This window comes from Eleutherodactylus coqui, chromosome 2, assembly GCF_035609145.1.
Source record: "Eleutherodactylus coqui strain aEleCoq1 chromosome 2, aEleCoq1.hap1, whole genome shotgun sequence".
Taxonomy (NCBI): domain Eukaryota; kingdom Metazoa; phylum Chordata; class Amphibia; order Anura; family Eleutherodactylidae; genus Eleutherodactylus; species Eleutherodactylus coqui.
In genome coordinates this window covers 216,448,216-216,468,272 of record NC_089838.1, presented here as the reverse complement: position 1 = coordinate 216,468,272, position 20,057 = coordinate 216,448,216, and the positions used below count along the sequence as shown (strand labels likewise).

The 20,057-nt window shown below is 40.2% G+C and overlaps 1 protein-coding gene across 2 annotated transcripts in view; it reads right to left on the bottom strand.

Moving 5' to 3' along the window:
• SHF (Src homology 2 domain containing F) overlaps nt 1-20,057 on the bottom strand; it is a 317,699-nt gene that overhangs the window by 35,443 nt on the left and 262,199 nt on the right. The window contains exons 5-6 of one of the 2 annotated variants that reach the window (XM_066592477.1): nt 19,047-19,230; nt 14,499-14,618 (exon numbers count right to left, since the gene is read on the bottom strand). In XM_066592477.1, the coding sequence (XP_066448574.1) occupies nt 14,499-14,618; nt 19,047-19,230 (304 nt within the window). The remainder of the gene's footprint in view (nt 1-14,498; nt 14,619-19,046; nt 19,231-20,057) is intronic. The other variant, XM_066592478.1, reaches the window with a different exon arrangement.

Below are 20,057 nucleotides of genomic sequence, written 5' to 3'. Positions count from 1 at the left end.
CCCACCAGCTGTTCGTCTGGCCTGCTGCATTCTGTAGCAGGAGAGAGGTCATCATCTATGGTTAGAGGAAGCAGGGGAAGTAATGGCTTTACTCCCATTGAAATTAATTGGAGCACCGCACTGCTTCCTGCTGCTCTCAGGATGTCATGTCCTATTCTGAGCAGTAAGTATAGGGGTAGCACGATGCTGCCATTGATTTCAATGGGAGTGAAGTCAACACTCCCCCTGCTTCCTCTGCCTATTCACTATGATGCCTGAACTACTGTAGTGGGCCAGACCATCAGCTGATGGATGGGGGTCCCAAGCAGTAGACATCCGTCCATCAACTAGTGATGACCTATTCAGGGAATAGGTCATCATTTAAAAGAGACTAGAATAGCCCTTTAAAGAGTGCCTGCACTTTCAGATGACTTTTCAGAATAAGCTGCCATGTGTGTTCATCTTCGGTTTTTCACTCTGCAGACTGTATCTGTAATTTTCAGTTTTCTCTGATAGCATATACATGTGCGTCATTCTCCTCCTCCTCTCCACAGACTTCTTTCTATGAACAGCATTAGTTATCACCCTCCTTCACTTAGTTATCCATCTTATCTCTGTTACTAGAGACAGAATTCACTTGACAACAGGAGTGGACCGATCCCTCCTCTACTTTCTCCTCTCTATAGACTTATATGGGCAGCATGAATAATTACCCTTACATTTCATGTTATCCTTTTCATCCATTACTAGAGATGGGCATCGCATCAGTCATTTGGCAGCAAATGACAAAGAGCGAACAGATAAAGTGATTAGCACTTAGGTATTATATGAACATTAGTTGCATCAAACTGCTGTGATCATTTAAATAAGACCAGCAGAATCATATAAAGTCAAGAGAATGTAGGAAATATTTTATGAAAACTTACAAACCAGAACACAAAATTACCAGGAACACTTAATATGTTGAGCATCTTCCACAATTTCTTGACATAAATGTCTTATTTTTCTTCCTTTAGAATTCAGCTCTTTTTCTGATACTTATCTACTTATCATTCATTGCTGTCAGTCTTCTATGCTTCGCTCATCTTGAATTCTCTCACCTCTCATTTTTCTCCCAGCCTTCTGTGCTTCTCTTACCCTTTTTGGCACATGCACAGATTAATTCCATTAGATCTAATAACCAATTCTTTATAAGTCAGTGAGTAAGCACTTTTCAAGCCTATAGCAGCTAAAAGAGCTCAGAAAGAGATAAAGCCATGACATTGTCTAATACCATGTCTACTGATTCCATCTGACGGCCTAATGGCCCTGTTGCTCCTAATTTCTGTCTCTACAGAGAGATTTAAGTGTTTTTTAGGCTCTTTGCTTTTCTACGTAGTAAAAAACATGAGATATATGTGCTTATTCCATGTGTTCTTATGCGTATATGTTATTTCTGGATCCTTGCTATGCCTCAGAATCTAGATATAAAAACTATAGTGGTGCATGGGCATTAGAGGTTTGGCACTGCATATCTACAGTATATCATAGCACAATGTATAGATGGGTTTTGAAAATGTCATTCATATGTAGCAGAAAAATTGTGAATGGAAAAATATGTTGCGGATTTTTAAAAGTCCTCAATTTTCCCTACGGTATTTCACTCCTTCAATTAAAGGTGAAATCTGCATTGAATCCTCAGCAGTGGAATCGCTGTGGAATTACTGCATTGGCGAGATTTGCAGTGGAAACACCATGTTTTCTTACCCTAAAATAATATTTTATTTTAATTATGGCTCAACCTACTAACATATGACTATATAATGCTCATTAACCCCTTAACGACTGCCCATATGCCTTTTTAACCTTTTCATGACAGTCACTAAGGGTCTCCCACACAATGCACAGATGTAGTGTCCCTGTGGTGTGCAATGCGAGTTGCACCAGAGAGTGATAGGCGTGACCCGCTCTTGCTTGTGTGCATCCACCCTGATAATACATTGCTATACTTCAGTATAGCAGTGGATTATAGAACGGTCCAAAGTTGTGAAATTCAAGTCCCCAAGTGGGAGAAAAGTAGAAAGTTAAAAAGATATGAAATAAAAAAAAGAAAATGAAAGTAAAAATCCTGCATTTCGTTCATTAGGCTTCTTTCCCGGCCAATATATGCTGTGATTTGATGCATTGGATTCCAATGCATCAGATCACATGGCCATATTCCTGAAACATAAAAGCGCACCGCCAGCCAATATAGCGGTGGGCATTTTTACGTCAGGCCCAAAAGATAGTCCTGAAACTATCTATTGGGCCAGAATACGTCGGCCGCTGCATTGGCTCCTATGGGAGCCCATGACAGCAGCCAGAGGTGGGAGGGAGTTTAGCAGCGTGGCTACTAAACTCCGTCCCTCTGCTATCCACCCTGCTCGCTCTTTGCAAGGGGATGGAGCGGGACAGGGGCGGAGCTAAGCGCTGCCCCATCCCGCCTCCTTTAATTGCTGGCTGTGGACAAGGGGCGGGCAAGGGTGGAGCTAAGCTCCACCCACCGCTTCGCCCCCTGTCTGCAGCCAGTAATGCAAGGAGGCGGGACGGGATGGTGTTATGCTCTGCCCCTGCGCCGGGAGGAGAGCAATGGTGAGCCTGCGAGGGGGAGGGAGGAGAAAAGGGCGACGGCATGGTGACCTCAGCATATATGCACCGGGGCGAATGCCATGTGAACCGCTGCAGAAACATTACATTTGTGCACCCGCTCATGAGCTTCTACGCCCCAGATAGTAGCGTATATCGGCCAGCCGTGAAAACGCCGGCCAATATACGCACGTGGGAAAGAAGCCTTATTATGTAAAAAAATACATGCAAAAAGAAAAACTGAAATTTGGCATCGCTGCATTCGTAATGACCCAAGTAAAAAAGTTAGTATATTTATCCCACACGTTGCAAGCTGTGAAAAAAAACATGGTGAAAATAGTTACAAAACAGAATATAAAACAAAAAAAAAGTTGTTCGGATCAACAAATGCTACCATTAAAAAGTACAACCTATCCCGCAAAAAAACCCTCAAAGGCCTCAGTCAGATGAGCACATTTTTCATGCATTATAGGCACAGGAAAAAAAATCACAAATTGCTTAAAGAGAAAATTGCGTGACCATGTCCATTTGCACTCACATGTCCTAGTGTGAAAAATTCGCAAACAAAACCTAGTAAACTTGGTATTGACGTAATCGTACGGATATGCAATATTAATTTAACATATTATTAATACCATAATCTTGCCTCTAGAAAATAATGGAATAAAAAGTGATCATAATGTTATATGTTCCCAAAAATAGGATAAATGAAGACTAGATCTTATCCTCCAAAAATCAAGCCCACATCGAGCTCTGTTGATGGAAAAATAAAAATGGTGTGATTTTTGGAATATGGCGACAAAAAAGCAAATATTTTTTAAAAAATTGTTTTTAGTGTGCAAAAATAGCAAAACACAAAACACCTGTAAAAACTTGGCATCGCCTGAATCTTGCAGACCCAGTGAATATTATTATCATGTTATTTATTCTGCATGTTATGCGTTGTACAAATGGAATCCCCCGCCAAAAATTGCTGGATTTTTTTTCCAAATTCCCCCCCCAAAATGAATAAAAGTTATACAATACATTTTTTGGACCCAAAAATGATGACATAAAAAAAAAATACAAGGCCTGTTATGGCTATGCTGACAGAAAAATTAATAAAAGCCTTGGATCTAGGAATGTGACGATGAAAAAAGCCTTTTTTAACCAAATTTTTATGACCAACAAATCTATTCCATACATCAGAATGGGAATATTTCTGCAGCATGTAGGTGTGATTTTTAGAGTGACCATTCAAACATATAATCCACAGAATGGAAAAGAAAGGCATCACATAGGGGAAATACGTCCCAACTCAGGGAAGATTATCCAAATAATATATTCTCACCTGACAGAGTTATGCTGGAGGCATACCACTAGTAAAAGTAATAAATGATCCCTTTAAGAACGATTGCCATAATGGGTGATCTTCCTAGGCAGGTTGATAACTTTGACTATTAAATATCATGTGAAAAAGACTTGAAAAACTCCAAGAAGTGGAGGATCTTGTCAGGTTGAAGGACACTTTAATGGAAGCAACATATTTCAGGAGCTACAACTTGCTTGAGAAGTTAGATGCTACTTACCGAAACGTGTTGCTTCGATGTCGATTTCCCATAAAGTATTCTTTATCTACTATCCTGCACTTCTTGGAGTTTTCAAGTCTGCTTCACATGACATTCAAAGATTTTTAGAGTCTCAAACCTGCTACCTCAGAATTTACCCTAAAAACCTAATTTTATGAGGAGTTATTGATGTTAAAGTTACTGACCTGTAGTTTGAAGCTTCTGTATTGTCATAATCTTATAACATTTACAGTTGTGGAATTTCATCTACTTTAGGGCTCCTGTCCGAGGGCGATTTTTCACTGCGTTTCCCGCAGCGATAATTCGGCGGCGGGGAACGCAGTAAACGCTTTCCATAGACTGTCCATGAGCGGAGAATCATAGCGAGAGAACCATCAGCACTCCCCTGCGACGGCTCCCGCGGCGGAGATCTGCTGTGGGAGATCGCTACACCCGTGGACAGGAGCCCTTAGTGCTATCATACAGACATTGCATTGATCCAAATTATCATTTACATCAATGTGTACATAACTACTTCTATTCATGTCAGTAGGGCCTAAGCACTGATGTAAACTATGATTTGAAACCACCCAACAATTTGCCTATAAAGACACTCAGGCCGGGCTCACACGAGTGGGTAGGATTCTGCATGCGGGAGGCCAGCAGTAGATTCCGGCAGTAAGCCTGGCTGCTGACCCTGCATACGGCACAAACCTGCATTGCATCTGTCCGCCTACGCTCACAGCCGGTCATGTGTAGTACAGGGTCTTTTTGTTTGCATTTCCCGCGCCATGGCTTAGTGATGACGCGGGTACCTGCAGTTCATACGCAAAGTTGATTGCGTATAGGCTGCGGGCCAGACACCTCCATTGATATCAATGGAGGCCGTCCACATGGATTCTATGGCAAAATAGAGCATGCTGCGATTTTTTTTCTGCCCGTGAAATATGCGATTTGTATCTGCGAGTGTGATCAAAAAATCGAGAATGCCTGCCTTTTAATGCCCGCATTTTACTGTGGATTGTGAAATCCGCAATACAAATCTGCCCGTGTAAGACTGGCCTTAAATTGACAGAAGTCAGAATAGAACATGTCGTAAGAATTCTAAAGCAGCCTCCGATTTAAGGCCTTGTTTGCAAAGCACTAGTAATTCAACATAGAATGTAATATATTTCTTACAATATACAACAGGAGATGTAGCCAACATACAGTACAAGAACAAGCCCTAGGAGTTCATCGTTAACCACACAATCCCGAAGCCCATTCAGAATATTTTAAAAATTTTTAGCACTTAAAGGACACATAATAGAGATAACAGATTTGTCGATAGGAGCTTGTTAAAAGCATATACTTAGGTAATGTGTACATTGTGCAGAACACAGAAGCCAGGGGCTGGATGAGTAAAATCCTGTTAAAATAAATAAATCTTGTTATTTGTGTATCACCAACTTATTTCACAGCGCTTTCAGGTAATTTATGTATTATCCCCTACCAAGCTGGGTACTCATTTTACTGACCTCGGAAGGATGGAAGGCTGAGTCAACCTTGAGCCGGCTACCTGAACCATGCAGGGATTGAACTCACAACCTTCAGGTCATGAGCGAGAGCTTAGGACTGCATTTCTGCTGCCTTAACACTCTGCGCTACACAATTGGGCACAATTGGGCACAATTTTCGCCCCATTTCCAGCAGTTTTGTGTTAGAGCTAAAATGCACACTGATCATCAAATAAATATTTAGGTCTTTAAGGGGAAATCTGTTGGCATAAGTTGTGTAGTTCGTACTGTATACTCATTCAATATCCAAATTCCACTCCAGGAGTGATCCAGCTTTGCACTAATAGTTAGGAATAGAGATGAGCGAGTATACTCGCTAAGGGCAATTGCTCGAGCGAGCATTGTCCTTAGCGAGTACCTGCCTGCTCGGGAGCAAAGATTCAGCTGCCGGTGATGGGCGGGGAGCTGCGGGGGAGAGCAGGAGGAACAGAGGGGAGATCTCTCTCTCCCTCTCTCCCCCCCGCTCCCCCCTGCTAACTGCAGCAACTCAGCTGTAACCCGCAACGGCAGCCGAACCTTCTCTGCCAAGCTGGGAGATACTCGCTAAGGACAATGTTTGATCAAGTAATTGTCCTTAGCGAGTATACTCGCTCATCTCTAGTTAGGAACTTATGATGTTATTATCGCTTAAGTTTTTATATCCATTCAAGACAATGACTCTATTCTCACTGCCATTTGTCAGCTATCGATAAAATAAACCTTTTCAGTTTATTATGCATAAAGTAGCTCTTCCATTTAAATGATTTACAAGTTTAGTCTTGTATGCTATTTGGGCCAATGTTTGTTCCTGAAAGTCACATTGTAATCATATATAATTTATTTGGCACAGACTATAAAGACTATCTTTTCCTGCTACAAAGCACTGGGGAATCACTTAAAACCTTTTTAAATGGAAGCAGCTACAGAATGTGAAATACAGAATTTTTTGTTTGTTCTCTAAAGCTTTTTACAAAAAGTTAGGGATATATCAGAGATTGTAGTCTTTAACTACAAATAGATTAATTAACCACTTGATCAAGATAGAGTACCCAGTAGCAGCTGAGGGAGACTAGATGCCATGAAGATACATACTCTAGGCTTCGGCCACAAACTATTATTTACAGCTCTGTACTGCACCTTATTATTTATTTCCACTGTTGTGTATTTTTTGCTGTTTTCTATTACATGTCATTTCAATTCAATGTTGCTTCAATTTACCCATTTCATATGTTGTTTAACCCTTTCCAATCCAGTATGCATCCTGGTTTTCCTAGGGGGCTTTATCTTTTCCTGCTGTTATACAACGGCGCTATATGCTGGCTAAAGCCAGTACTGCATAAAGTGACATGTTGGATAGGCTCCGACAGCAGAGAGGCTGGCAATATACAGTACGAGAACCCAGACGGATGTCTTCCAGTATCGGAGGTGTTAAACCCTAAATCATAATGTCTTCAGAGGTCAGACAGTGGATTGGAAAGGGTTAACAATGTCATACAGCCAAGATTGTGATTTTTAAAACTGTAATTTATTAAATCGGAAGATACATTTTTATATCACGTTCAACACAGATCTGATTCATGTGTGAGTGACTTTAACTTATTATAAAGCGTACCTTCTTGTAAAGGCATACAAGTGCCTAGAAAATGTTACATGAATCAACAAGCTCTTTCTAGATTACTATGTCATAGCACACAAACTGTAACAAAAACATATGGCAAAGCATTTCAGAAAGTGGCCTTAACCTTTAATTCAGCCAAACATGGACTGACATACTATGTACAAACTGTAGAACACAAGGGCCAGGTAGGTACGTTAAGGGCAACTTTCCATTCTCTATTAGATTGTGGTTAAGGAATTGAGTTAACTGCTGTGACCTCCAGTCCCAAGGACAAAATCTGTCCCAGGACCAGAGATGGGGGTTAATATTTCCTGCTGCTTTCCCTTTGTGGCGCTCCTCTCAATATCTGTTGGTTCTCAGCCCCTCTTTGATGTTTCAAGATGTGCATCAAAAGCCTGAGGCACTTCAAGTAGCTTTCTGATTGGCCAGCTGTCCAATCAAACTAGCATGAAGTGCCTTTGACAACTGATGCACTATCAATACATAGTGTGCATCCAGTAGCCAAGAGAACTACTGTAATCATCTTGAAGTAAAAAAGGAGGCACAGGTACCAGCCGATTCATGGTACAATAATATTACTCCTCCCTCCAGTGCTGGGGCAAATTTTGGGTTGCTTTAATTTCACAATTATTTCTGGATTGCTAAAAAACCAAAGGAGGGTGATCAATGCTGAGCTATTAAGTTCAAAAGTGAACAGACTCCTGTGTACTTTCCTGCTTTTTCCTCCCTTTTTATGTTTTCTAAGGTGACCTCATGGCACTCTTGTTTAAGAACAGCAGAGGAGAAACCACATGTCCCATGATTCCCTGAATGCCAGTAATGCTTTGAAACCCTACCCTACCTGTCCAGCTCCAACCACAGCTTTCACATACACCTTCTACAGCATTCTGGAGCCACCATCTAGTAACAGGTAATGGGGCTACCACCAGCAGCCACAGGTGGAGGGCTCATCAGCCACCTGATTATAACAAGTCAATTTTCAGGAGGTACATGCCACTGACCATCGCACACAGAAGGAGGGAGCAAAACTATACAAGTGTCTATAATATATGTATATGTGGGCAATTCTCACCCACCACAGGAACACTGCACTGGCGTGGGGTGCATGCATGCATACTGTCTACACAATGACTGCTAGTAAAGTGAAATCATTCTCCATGTGATGTTTCACTCGGGATAGTTTATTATTACACATGATCTGTGACAATTTGTACTTTGGGTACACAATGTGCAGTCCAAGGTCCATAAGTGCCCTACAATGCCACTGTGTGTGGCCCCCAACTCTCTGGACACAGCAATACTTGTCTGTCTGGTACCTGCTCACGTGTAGTTAGATAGAAGAGTAGTGGCACCAAGTATGGAAGCGGGGATATGCAAGTGCTAACAGTGCACTGTGTGGCTATATCAAGAGCATGGGTCCCTCAACCTCTATTTACCAATAGAAAATGGAGTAAATTCGGTGAAAACGTGGTCATCTTTGCCTTTTTATGAAAGTTTTGAAAGGCTAAGTTGTTTCTTCTACTCCAGTATCCTACATTGAAGAGAGCCACATGTATATAAGGTCTCATCCTCTTTGGGATGCCATATGGGAAAAAAAGGACCCTCATTGTGCTGTTAGGTGGGAGTCAGTGGAACTTGCACCTAGCAGACATTTATCGTAATACCCATTGAGCTTTATTGCGGCCTTTGGATATGGTTCAATCTGACAATATGGACAAAAAGGTTGTACATTTCTGTGTACGATTAGAAATTGTGCAATCTCCTGCCCATGAACCGTATCTGGTCTTGTAACTCCTATTCATGACTGTGGCTTAACTGTAATACCAAACATAGCCCACTGACAAGAATCTCACCATTCCTAGAAAAAAAAACAAAAAAAAAACATGCTCCTGATACAATCATTTTTATTGTATCCATTTAAACATTCCAATTTCTGAACTAATGACAAACATGAACAGAATCACTATTACTCTTTTAGGATTTTTGAATTGCTTTGTTCCATTACATTTTATTGCTTTTGTCTTGAATGCTCCTATATTATACGAATCTTCAATTTTCAAAGCATGTTGTACGCTGCTCTTCCCTATCTTATGCAATATCCCTCATGCTTTCATAAGAATTTACGCAATTAGAAAATGCTCACGGCTATTGGACACATTAAAGGTCACTTGACCTTCAATTCTTTTTCAATGATTTGTCTACCCTGTTGCTATGCGTTATCAGAACTGTGTCACATAGTTAAACATGCAGATCACATAGAAGAAGACAGAATTAGGCTTTACCTACAGATATAAACAATGGATAAGTCCCTTTTCTATTTTTAACCGCTAATGTCTTAAGATTCTATCGTGTTGACAAGGCAGAGTCTTAAAAATTGAGGAAAATTTCAGAATGTATCCATGTGCAATTTATATGATACAACTTTTTTTATATCAATATAGCAAACATTATGGTTAATTCTGCTCACCCCCATGACTGTCTGTATACAAAGTAAGCCAAACACAAGAAAGTTAGGTTTTAAATTGTTGAACAGGAATAGCCTTTTTGGTAGAGTAAACCATTATACTTTACATGTTTAAGAAATGTGTCTTTCGGGGACTACAAAGACGCCTTAGAGCCCATTTGACTTTTCTGTTACACCGAAGCAGACAAGTACATGAAAACAAAGGCAGTAATTTAATAAATTTTAGAACAAAACGGATCAGTACGAAATGTAATTGTGCAGTACACAAAATCTCTCCTCTCAAGGACAAAATATAACCTAAGACTGCAGCAAGGTTATGGGAAGCTAATATGCTTTAGGGCTTACGAGGAAAGAAAATTGATGGGGGATGTAGAGCGTCAAGGTGTTATAAGATCAGAGAGACAATTTAGAAACTATCTTTCCCAGCACTGACAGCTGAGGCAAGATTTCGAGATACAACTGCACAGACATTGTGATTTCACTCTAAAGCCCTCGTGTTTTTTTTTAACCCATGAAGCGCCACATCAATATCTGGGCACAGGCAATAAAATCATACATACCAAACTATGTAACCTAAAACAAAGCTCATGGTTTTTTTTTCCTCAAAAGGAAGCTTTAAATTAAATGTGTCCTATATTAATAGGTGAAATTTATTAGAGTAACCGAAGTTCAATAAATTTAGAACCTCATCCCTATGGACGTATTATGGCTCTGTACAAGATTTGTATGGAGCCATAATATACAGTAGGACCTCTAGATGTCTAGGAGATTGAACTATATTGTACTTCTGTATGCCTCCACTTTCACATGGAAGTATATGGGGGAGGGGTGTAGGTTACATTAGATGCCCCATTTCACATGATATGTTGCTCCAAATTTTGCCTAAAAATGTTATCACTATTAAAATTTTGGTAAAAAAACCCTTCTAAACACTAAAAGCCAAATTCTAGCAGCTGCTTGCCGTGTATCGTTTGTGTTTTTTTCTCGTATATATTTCTAAATGGGAATGCCAACTACTATTGATGTAATTTAAATATACCATGAGATGATTATCTAATACTTCTAGAATACTGAACCCACTGATGACTATGGGCTCATTCACATGGACAATTTTAACATTCAAGTTCAGTCCGCGTTTAAAACTGACAGAACTCTGACCCATTAAAAGTCAATGTGTATTTTTCTCGCGTTATTTTTTTTCAAGGACTCATCGATGGTCTACGTAAAAAAAAAAACAAAAAAAAAAACACTGCATATTCTCACTCATTCAAGTCCATGGGAGCATGAAAAACTGTTTTCTTTTGATCATGCACCCATTGACTTTAATTGGAGCCATGAATTACTTAAATTGGCCACCTTCTATTTTTTCCACAGGCCTGGCTTCCAAAATTATGTTGCAAATTTATTGTGCATTTCCAACACTTTCTTTAAATTCACTGATATACTAAATTTGTTTACAATGAAGATGAGAGCAAATCAGACTATAAGATGTTTACTGACCTGAAACATGAATAGTTAATGTATTAGAAATCAGTCTAATTCTCTTCTATTTCATTGTGATACTTAGCAGATAGCTTGAGTCTTCTGTAAATGGAGATTCAGACTCTGCTTTACTGTAGAAGTCCACTAACTTTTTTTTTATAACTATGTTGTTTAGTCCATTCGCTGCACATATTATTTGGCAAGTCCGCTGTTTCTTAATGGATGCCAATACATTACACTGTGCCCAATGGGTCACATGCTGCTACAAAGCCATTTGCAACAGAGAAAAGAGCAAATGAAACCTTTAAGCAGCTTGACAGAATCTTTTTCCTTTTAGAGCTTGACAAAATAAATTACTGATTAATCAGTACGGAAATTTGTAAAAGAACATAGATGATGTCGACAGCTTGCAAAAACCTAATATTCTTTCATAATTGTCACATTTCAGACCGACTACATCAGCGGTGAGTATAGCATGCTGTGAGGAACAGTTCAGCATGTATGCAGAGAATATCCGATATACGGTGTACAGTGGTCAAGAAAAAGATTTTTTAATTGAAGAAAAAAAAACTGAGTCTGATTAAACCAACAATTAGTGAAAATGTCCAATTGATTACATTTAACTCTGTAGTATTGCAGAGAGTGATTTTGTGTCGGAGTGAATAGCTATGAATTCGACGTCTATAATGTTTTAGCACTTAGCCAATTACTATGGAAAAAATGACCACGTCTTACATGTTTTTTCATGAAGTTATGCCACGACTAGCTATATTGAAACTCAGGCTGGAGAAGAAGCTAGCTATTTCCTATCTTGCAATCCAATTTTGTATTCAGGGTTTCCTAGGGGGCTTTTTCTTTCTGCCATTATACAATGGTACCATCTGCTGGCTAGAGCCAGTACTGCGGAATGGGACATGCTGAAGAGGCCCCCCGACAACAGAGCAGCCAGTAATATAAAGTAAGAATTCCCTGCCGGATGTCTTCCGACATCGGAGCAGTACAGCCTTCAATCAGAATGTCTTCAGACGTCAGACAGTGGATTGGAAAGGGTTAATGATGACACAATTTCCCAGCATTACTTGTCTTTTACTAACTAAAACAAAGCAAACTTCTAGAACATGTTCACACGGGGCGGAAATATTGCAAAATGTCTGCTGCTGAAAGTTCTGTGGCAAAATTCGACAGCAATTCCACATAAAAACCCACATCAAAATCCACACCATAGGTGTGGATTCTGACCAGGGATCAACCCCAAATCTGTAGCTGATTTTAGAAGCTACATCATTCTCCTACACCTCAGAAGACATGACACTGTTGGCGTTTCCTGGCAGCCTCTAGTAAGTGCCGAGCCACTGGTCAGGTGATGCAGAAGTAGAATCACTTGACTAGCAGCTTGGCACACACTAGTGGCTGCCGAGGGGCCTGTTGCAGGGTGCCCTGACAGCACCATGTATTCCTAGGTGAGGGGGAGCGATGTAGCTACTACAATCAGCTGCATCTACACAGCTGATTCCTAAATTTGACGCTGGTTATCATACAGAAATTCTGCGCAATTTGCAGTGGAATTTTCAAAGGCAGAAATTCTGCAGTGTTTCCGCCTTGTGTGAACGTACCCTTAACCTTACAGGCTATAAATGAGGGTACCAATTATTATACTTTTTCACATAAATTGGTAGGAAATCTAAAAACATGACATTTTGTAATACAGTATATTATATCAGGGAGTCAGTAGCAGCTAACATTTCAGCAACTAATCTCTGTAAATGTAAAAAAAAGTAAGAAACACAAAGTACTAGTCAGGGGGAAGGGATATGAAGCTGCAGGCTTTCATTGAAACAGCAAAAGGGGGAGGAGAAACAGCAGGGGGATTGCAAGTTTGTGCTTCTCAATTTTTGTGCGATGAGATTTAAAAATTAGAAAGTCCCATTGACATCTGCATTAAAAAAAACGCAGCGATATTGCAGCATTAAAAAAAAACGCCAGTGGGTAGAAGCCCTTAAGGAACAGTTAGAAGAGACTACGATTGCCAGATCTAACTACATAGGCTTTATTCATTGTTTCCATGGAGGCATAATGGTTTAAATAGGAGTTGTAGAAAGAAAAGAATAGAAATATTTTAATAAAGACTACTTGCAAAGCTGCTTCATTTTCATTTTATATGCATTGGTACTAAAAACTTTGGTAGCAAAGTTTGACATGGTTGTTAAAAAAGTAGCCACAGTAATTGAGGCTACTCTATGAAAATACAGTAAGAAGTGATTTCACCAAGATATAAACCTCAAATTCCACAGGTCTTCTTAATGTTCAGCTATTATACAGATGTCTTTATTGACCTCTAACCTCTTGCTGTTAGCATTTACAAAAGCCTACAGGTTCTATTAGCTCCATTTTAAAAGGTTTTTTATAGTTTTACAGTTTTTACAGTTTTCAATTATTGAAGACCTGTCGTCAGGATAAGTCATCAGTAGTTGATCAGAATGGATCTGCTGCCTTGGTCCCCATCTGATGACCTACTTGCTTAATCACTGTGCTGCTCTACAGAGCTGATGTGTCCTTGCGAACACACAGATGCATATATACTGCAGTTGCCTGCAATACCATTATGGGCCATTCCAGTGTGTACAGAGTTCTGTGTTACATTAGCTCCTGGCAATCAGCTAATTGATGATGGTGGGAGGAGGGGGTAGACCCCCACCAATCAAGTAATGATGACTTCTCCTGAGGATAGAAAGTGAATTGAGCAGCACAACCAGTGATCCCAGATAGTATTTCTTTATTGATCCATAAAGGGCAGAGCAGCAACGTTTCAACTCCTTTTGAGGAGAGGCGGGACGGGGGCAGAGCTAATCCCCGAAATTTAGCCCTGCCCCGCCTCCTCTCATTGCAAATAGTGAAGAGGGGCGGAGAGGGGGTGGAGAGGAGGCAGAGAGGGGGCGGGAGCTCAGAGCACTGATCCTGGCTCTTCCAGCCTCCTCCCCCTGCAGAGAGAGACGCTATATATCGGCCGGCGTGAATACTTGGCCGATATACGGTCGTCTGAATGCGCCCTAACATTGGTCATTGAAAATTTTATTTACTTACTGTACATTCTTTAAAAGAGCAGTTCATCAAAGTATGAGACTTAGTTTTTACAGTAGTATATTTAGGAAATACAAACTGTTGTAATTTAGACAGCAATAAATTGGATACTATGTATCAGAATTGAATTAAGCTCTTTTTTATATAGTCAGTTTGTATTCCCTTGTTTCAATATAAAATGTGGCACCTACTTCAGTGATAAGGAAAAGTCAATCTTGCTGGTCTCGCTGTTTCGCACCAGGTAACTTGCTTCTTTACACAGCCTCAGGAGACTCTCTGCATCTGTGCGGCTGATTGCACCGTGGTACCAGCTGCGAGGGAATCCAATTATTAAACATAATGATATTTATTTTTATATGTTTGTCTTATGCAGAGAGTGTTGTGGATTTCTTCAAAATTCTAATTTTCTCTTTTGTACCTTTCATCCATAACATAATGTATGATAAATTGTTCTGCACTCTTTCTTATCGAATCATTTAGGTGGATTAACTTATCACAATTTACCAAGCTTTAAATGAATAGAACTCCATAAGAGGATAGTCTATAAGGCGCTTTTCTCAATATGTATACATGGGCACAGCACACTCAGGTGATGTACTTCACTGAATGGCACCTGATCCACGCTAATTTAGTCGTCTTCTTGATTATGGTTGTTATATTTCTAACTGACGAATGGCAGTTAATAGATCCACAGAGGTAGATCTCACTAAGGAAAAAAAAAAAAGATTGGAAACCCTGTACTCAGAACCTCTCAAAAAGACTATGATACTGCAAGAACATTTCAGCACCCTCTTTTAGTTTGACTGTGCTGAAACAGAGCAAACCCAGAGAATATCATATATTGAAATTCAATTATTTCAATATATTCAATTCCACATTATACTGTTTAAAGGGTGTTAAAATGACCATCATTTAGGGTAGCTCAAATTTGACTGAAACAATACATAAAAGTAAAGTTTTTTCTAAAAATGAAAGTAAGATAATATACTTAACGGGAAACTGTCATCTTGAAAATATGCAATCTATAGGCAAAAAGTTATAGAACAGGAAGAGCTGAGCAGACTGATATATAGTTTTATTGGAAAAGAATCAGTATGGCCCAATGTCCACGGTCGGATTTGAATTGCGGAATCCACGCTGGGCACGTATGCGGATGATCTGCAGTTCAAGCTGCCCATAGGGAAACATTGGCGCCTGCAAATGAATTAAAGCATGCAGATTTGATCTATGGACCTTTTGGTCCAGCATGCTCTATTTTACTGCAGTTCCGGCACGGACTGCTTCCATTGAAGTCAATGGAAGCAGTTCCGGCACGGACTGCTTCCATTGAAGTCAATGGAAGCCGTCCGACCCACGGACAGTCCGAAAATGACATCACAGAGGGGCCGCATGTTCCATGGAGAAGCAGAAGATTCAAGAGGGGTCTACGCGGCCGCCGCCTGCACACACAAGTATGTAGGGTCTCCCGTCGTGGTCATGGCCCGGATTCCGCACATGGAATTGGACCCAACCATGGACATGAGGCCTACAGATTATATTTTATTTAGTGAAATCCTACTCAGTCTGGGCAAAGGAGTCCAGTGGGCGGTCCTATTAGTGATTGGCAGCTTTCCCAGTATCAATGTGCATACAGATATAACTGTCCATCACTGATAGTGCCACCCACTGCGCTCTGAAGCCCAGAATGAGCAGGAATTTCAATGATTAAATTACACGTTCTATTGAATGTTTTTGCACAAAAGCTATGTGAATATGCTCAGTTCCTCCATCTCTAACATGGAGCCCACAATTCAGATTGCTTGTTCCCTTTTAAGAGGTTGTTTGAGATGACAAAAAAGGGTGTGCAATGCATTCTTCCATTACAGCTTCCTCCTGTCCAATTGCTGTCTGGTATCTCAATCATGAGTCCTATACTCTTAGTGGTATCATGAAGGTCTTTCCTCACCTCCTCACAACCATTATAAAGATTAGGCTTGCTTTACAATCATAAACTATGATGCCAATCCAGCATTAAATAAAGAAATCCTGGATTACTAGGATGTTCTCTAGAACTATAATGTACTATAATGCACATGAGTGTGCCAAGTCTCAGTAGTAGAAACAACAAGTATCCCCTAGCCTAGATAAAAACTAACTCCAACACTTCATCAATCCGACACATTGTGGATTATGTTGAGCTCCAGTGTACTTGAAATCAACACGTCAAAAGCAGACGCCAACATCTGCAATGACAATTTAGAATACGAAGGTCAAAAATCAAGCAACCCAAGTAGTAAATGAAAGACCAATGTTGTATCTTCTAACTATTGTACAATTGATCCTCATTCTATAAGACAGGTGTCTTAGTCTCAAGTCTTTTTAAATTACATGTATGGCATTAGCTTATTTGTTTGGAATCCAGAACAAGTTTCTCTATTACTGAGGCTAGTGTGGAAGAAAGAAAACTTTCATCACACGTCTGAAAATTGTCCTTTGGCTATGTTTCTTTGATGTTCCCTTCCAGGTTGGCAGTGTGAACAGTCTCTTTAAATAGTTATATAATATGCATAATTCATAAATTAGGCCGGTAATCTTGCCTTTGTCCATTTTAAGTTCCCTTTTGCTCATACTTTTATGTTGCTCTCTTCTCTATCACAATGTAAACTGGAAAACGTATAGCAGCTTAGCAAGTTAGGAATTATGCATTAATTAAGTAGTGAAAAAAGTAATAAAATGCAATGTGGTTGGGTTCACACAAGGTGGAATTGCAGCAGAATATCCATGTGGACTCTCTGCATGGAAATTCCGCCTGCTTTTTTTTTTTAAACGAGACTAAGCAGCAAAGTGGATGAGATTTGCAAAACTCTCATTCACACGCTGCCGTAAGTCCTCTGCGGACAAGCCAAGCGGAAACTGACGTGGTGTGGAATTCAAATCCGTGACAAGTTAATTGTATCGCCGGTACCACTGCAGACTCTCTTCTCTCTATGGGGAGAGACTTCCACAGCAGAGTACAGGCTGAAAAGCTGTTTCAAAACCCACATCAAATGGCGCGGGTTTTGAACCAGCTTTTCTGCTGTGGAAATCTCTTGAACTATACGTGTGGACATTCCACTAGATTTCCGTCCCATGTGAACCCAGCCTAAAGATATCAAGCAAACATGATGCTTTATAGCTCTGATCAAAATAATGCTGTCCTTGTGTTTAAAGTGATCCTGCCTATTTTTAAGGACCTGATGAGGTGAAGAGAGCCTTGTTGGTAAACATCTTGGCTCCTTCATAAACATTTATAAAACTTCACAGTCAAAATATTGAAAATATCAGGTCAGATGCATCATGTATCTGATGATAGTTCATCAATACAATATAGAATTACATTATGAAATAATGCATGTTAATAAAGTGATAGCACAAAAGTAATATTACCTGCCATCCTGTGTACTGGTGTGCCATAGATCCACCCAAGATGGCAACAGCGCTCCTCTCACTACCAATGTATACTGTACATTGGTAGTCTAAGACATTTCACACTGCTTTCTAATTGGCCAGCACTGGTCAGTAAGAGCAGCATGTAGAGTAAAGGTGCATTTAGACACAAAGATGTATGATCTACTAATTGGTACTAATGCCTATTAGTACCAATTAGTAGCCTGTGAGCTGCTGTGAGCTGAATTTATTCAGAGGACCACCTGCTGTTCTCTGAATAAATTCTTTATTCTGCTGCGCTGATTACAGCTGAGACAATGTAATCAGCTGTAATCAGCTCTCTCCGAGCAGAACACAGCGTGCAGTCCATCTTAGCAGCTGTTCTGCTGAATGATGGATTTCAAGCCGAACTGAAATCCATTGTTCGACAGAAAACTGAAAGATGGGCACATTTACACACAACGTTTATCGCTCAATAGATTGCTTTTGAGCGACTTGTTGTGTCTAAATGGGCCTTTATCGACTACCAATAAACAATGTACAGTGTGCACTGAGTAGTCAAGAAGCGCTATGGCCATTTTGAAAACTAGGAGATGTGTTGCACACCAGCTATTACATAAAAGGAGGGCTGCAAGTAATAACACTCCCCTCTTTCTGGACTGGGACAAATTTTGTCCCAGGACCAGAGGTTATTTTTTAAATATTAAATCTAAGTCGAAAACAACCATTTTTAGCAAGATAAAATTTAAGGACTTAATAAATACAGTGCAACCACTTCAAAAGTCTACCTCTTTGAGTAGATCAACTCTAGACCAGATTATTCTGTGATTTTTAATTCTTTTACTGCATACCCACTGTCTTTTTCTCTGAGAATACTACTGTCTAGAGCAGTGTTCCTCGACTCCAGTCCTCAGGGACCCCAACAGGTCGTGTTTTCAGGATTTCCTCAGTGTTGCACAGGTGATGTAATTATCATCAGTGCCTCAGACATTCCCACAGGTGTTCTTACCATAGGATATCCTGAAAACATGACCTGTTGGTGGTCCCTGAGGACTGGAGTTGAGGACCTCTGGTCTAGAGAATACCAATAGTCTAGAAACCTATCTCTCACTGCAATTTTCAGTAGTCTTTTCAAAGAGGTTTCACTGTACATTAAAAGAACAAATAAGTAGCGAAACAAACAAACAAAATATATCGTTCAAACTATTATTTTACCGATAATTTCTTGCAATTTATTTTTTCATTTTGACCATTTATATTATATGGTCAGTCATGTTAGTATTAAATCTCTGTTGATTGTGCCTCAGTAACAACATTAGTGGTACAGTACTTACAATTGACTCTCTAATGGCAGTGAAGGATCTATTCTTTCTCCCACTGAGCTGATTTGGTCTACACTTGGATTCTTGATAGCCTTCAAGTTCCCAGCTGAGTGTCTGTGCATGTGCCTGAGTTTGTCCTCTCTGGATGGTGACATGCCTGTTTTATCATCATCATCATCATCATGATCTAATTGGGCTAAAGGAAAAAAGAAAAACTATAAACTATAATTTTTTCAACCAAAAAAACAGGAAGACACACAAGATTGGGCCTATGTGATTTTGTCCCAATTCTAGAAATTTTGTAAAGTATGTACAATTGCTGCTGCCCAAACAGAGCAGGAACAATGTTTAAAACATAATGTGTGCAATGACATGCACCACTTTAGACACACATGGGATACCAGCAAGACAGCGAAAACCTTAGCTAACTCTTTATTACATAATGAGAAGGCAGAATAGCATAAATATACCAATATTTGATGTGTAATCTGAATTCAGGGAACGTCAGGGACCAAAGTTCAGATACTGATATACATCTACATCAGAGGTGTCAAACACAAGGCCCGCGGGCCGAATCCGGCCCGCCGCCTCATTTTCTGTGGCCCGCCAGCTATGCAGTAAGTTACCTCACTCCTCCGTGCTGCTGTCAGTAGGCGATCTTCTCTCGGCTTGTACTGTCTAGTGCAGACAGTAATAGAGGAGTGCCAATAGCAGACTGACAACGGCCGCGGAGGAGGGAAGAAGACTGCAGAGAGCATGATCTCTGGAGGGACGAGAGCAACGCTAAGGAGGAGCAGCTGCAGGGTGAGATCCTTGTGTGTATATGTGTGTGTCTGTGTGTGTATGTGTATGTATGTGCAGAATGGTGTGTGTCTGAGTGTGTGTATGCGCAGAATGGAATGCGTGTGTAATGCGCAGAATGGAGCGCGTGTGTAATGCTCAGAATGGAGCGCGTGTGTAATGCGCAGAATGGAGCGCGTGTGTAATGCGCAGAATGGAGCGCGTGTGTAATGCGCAGAATGG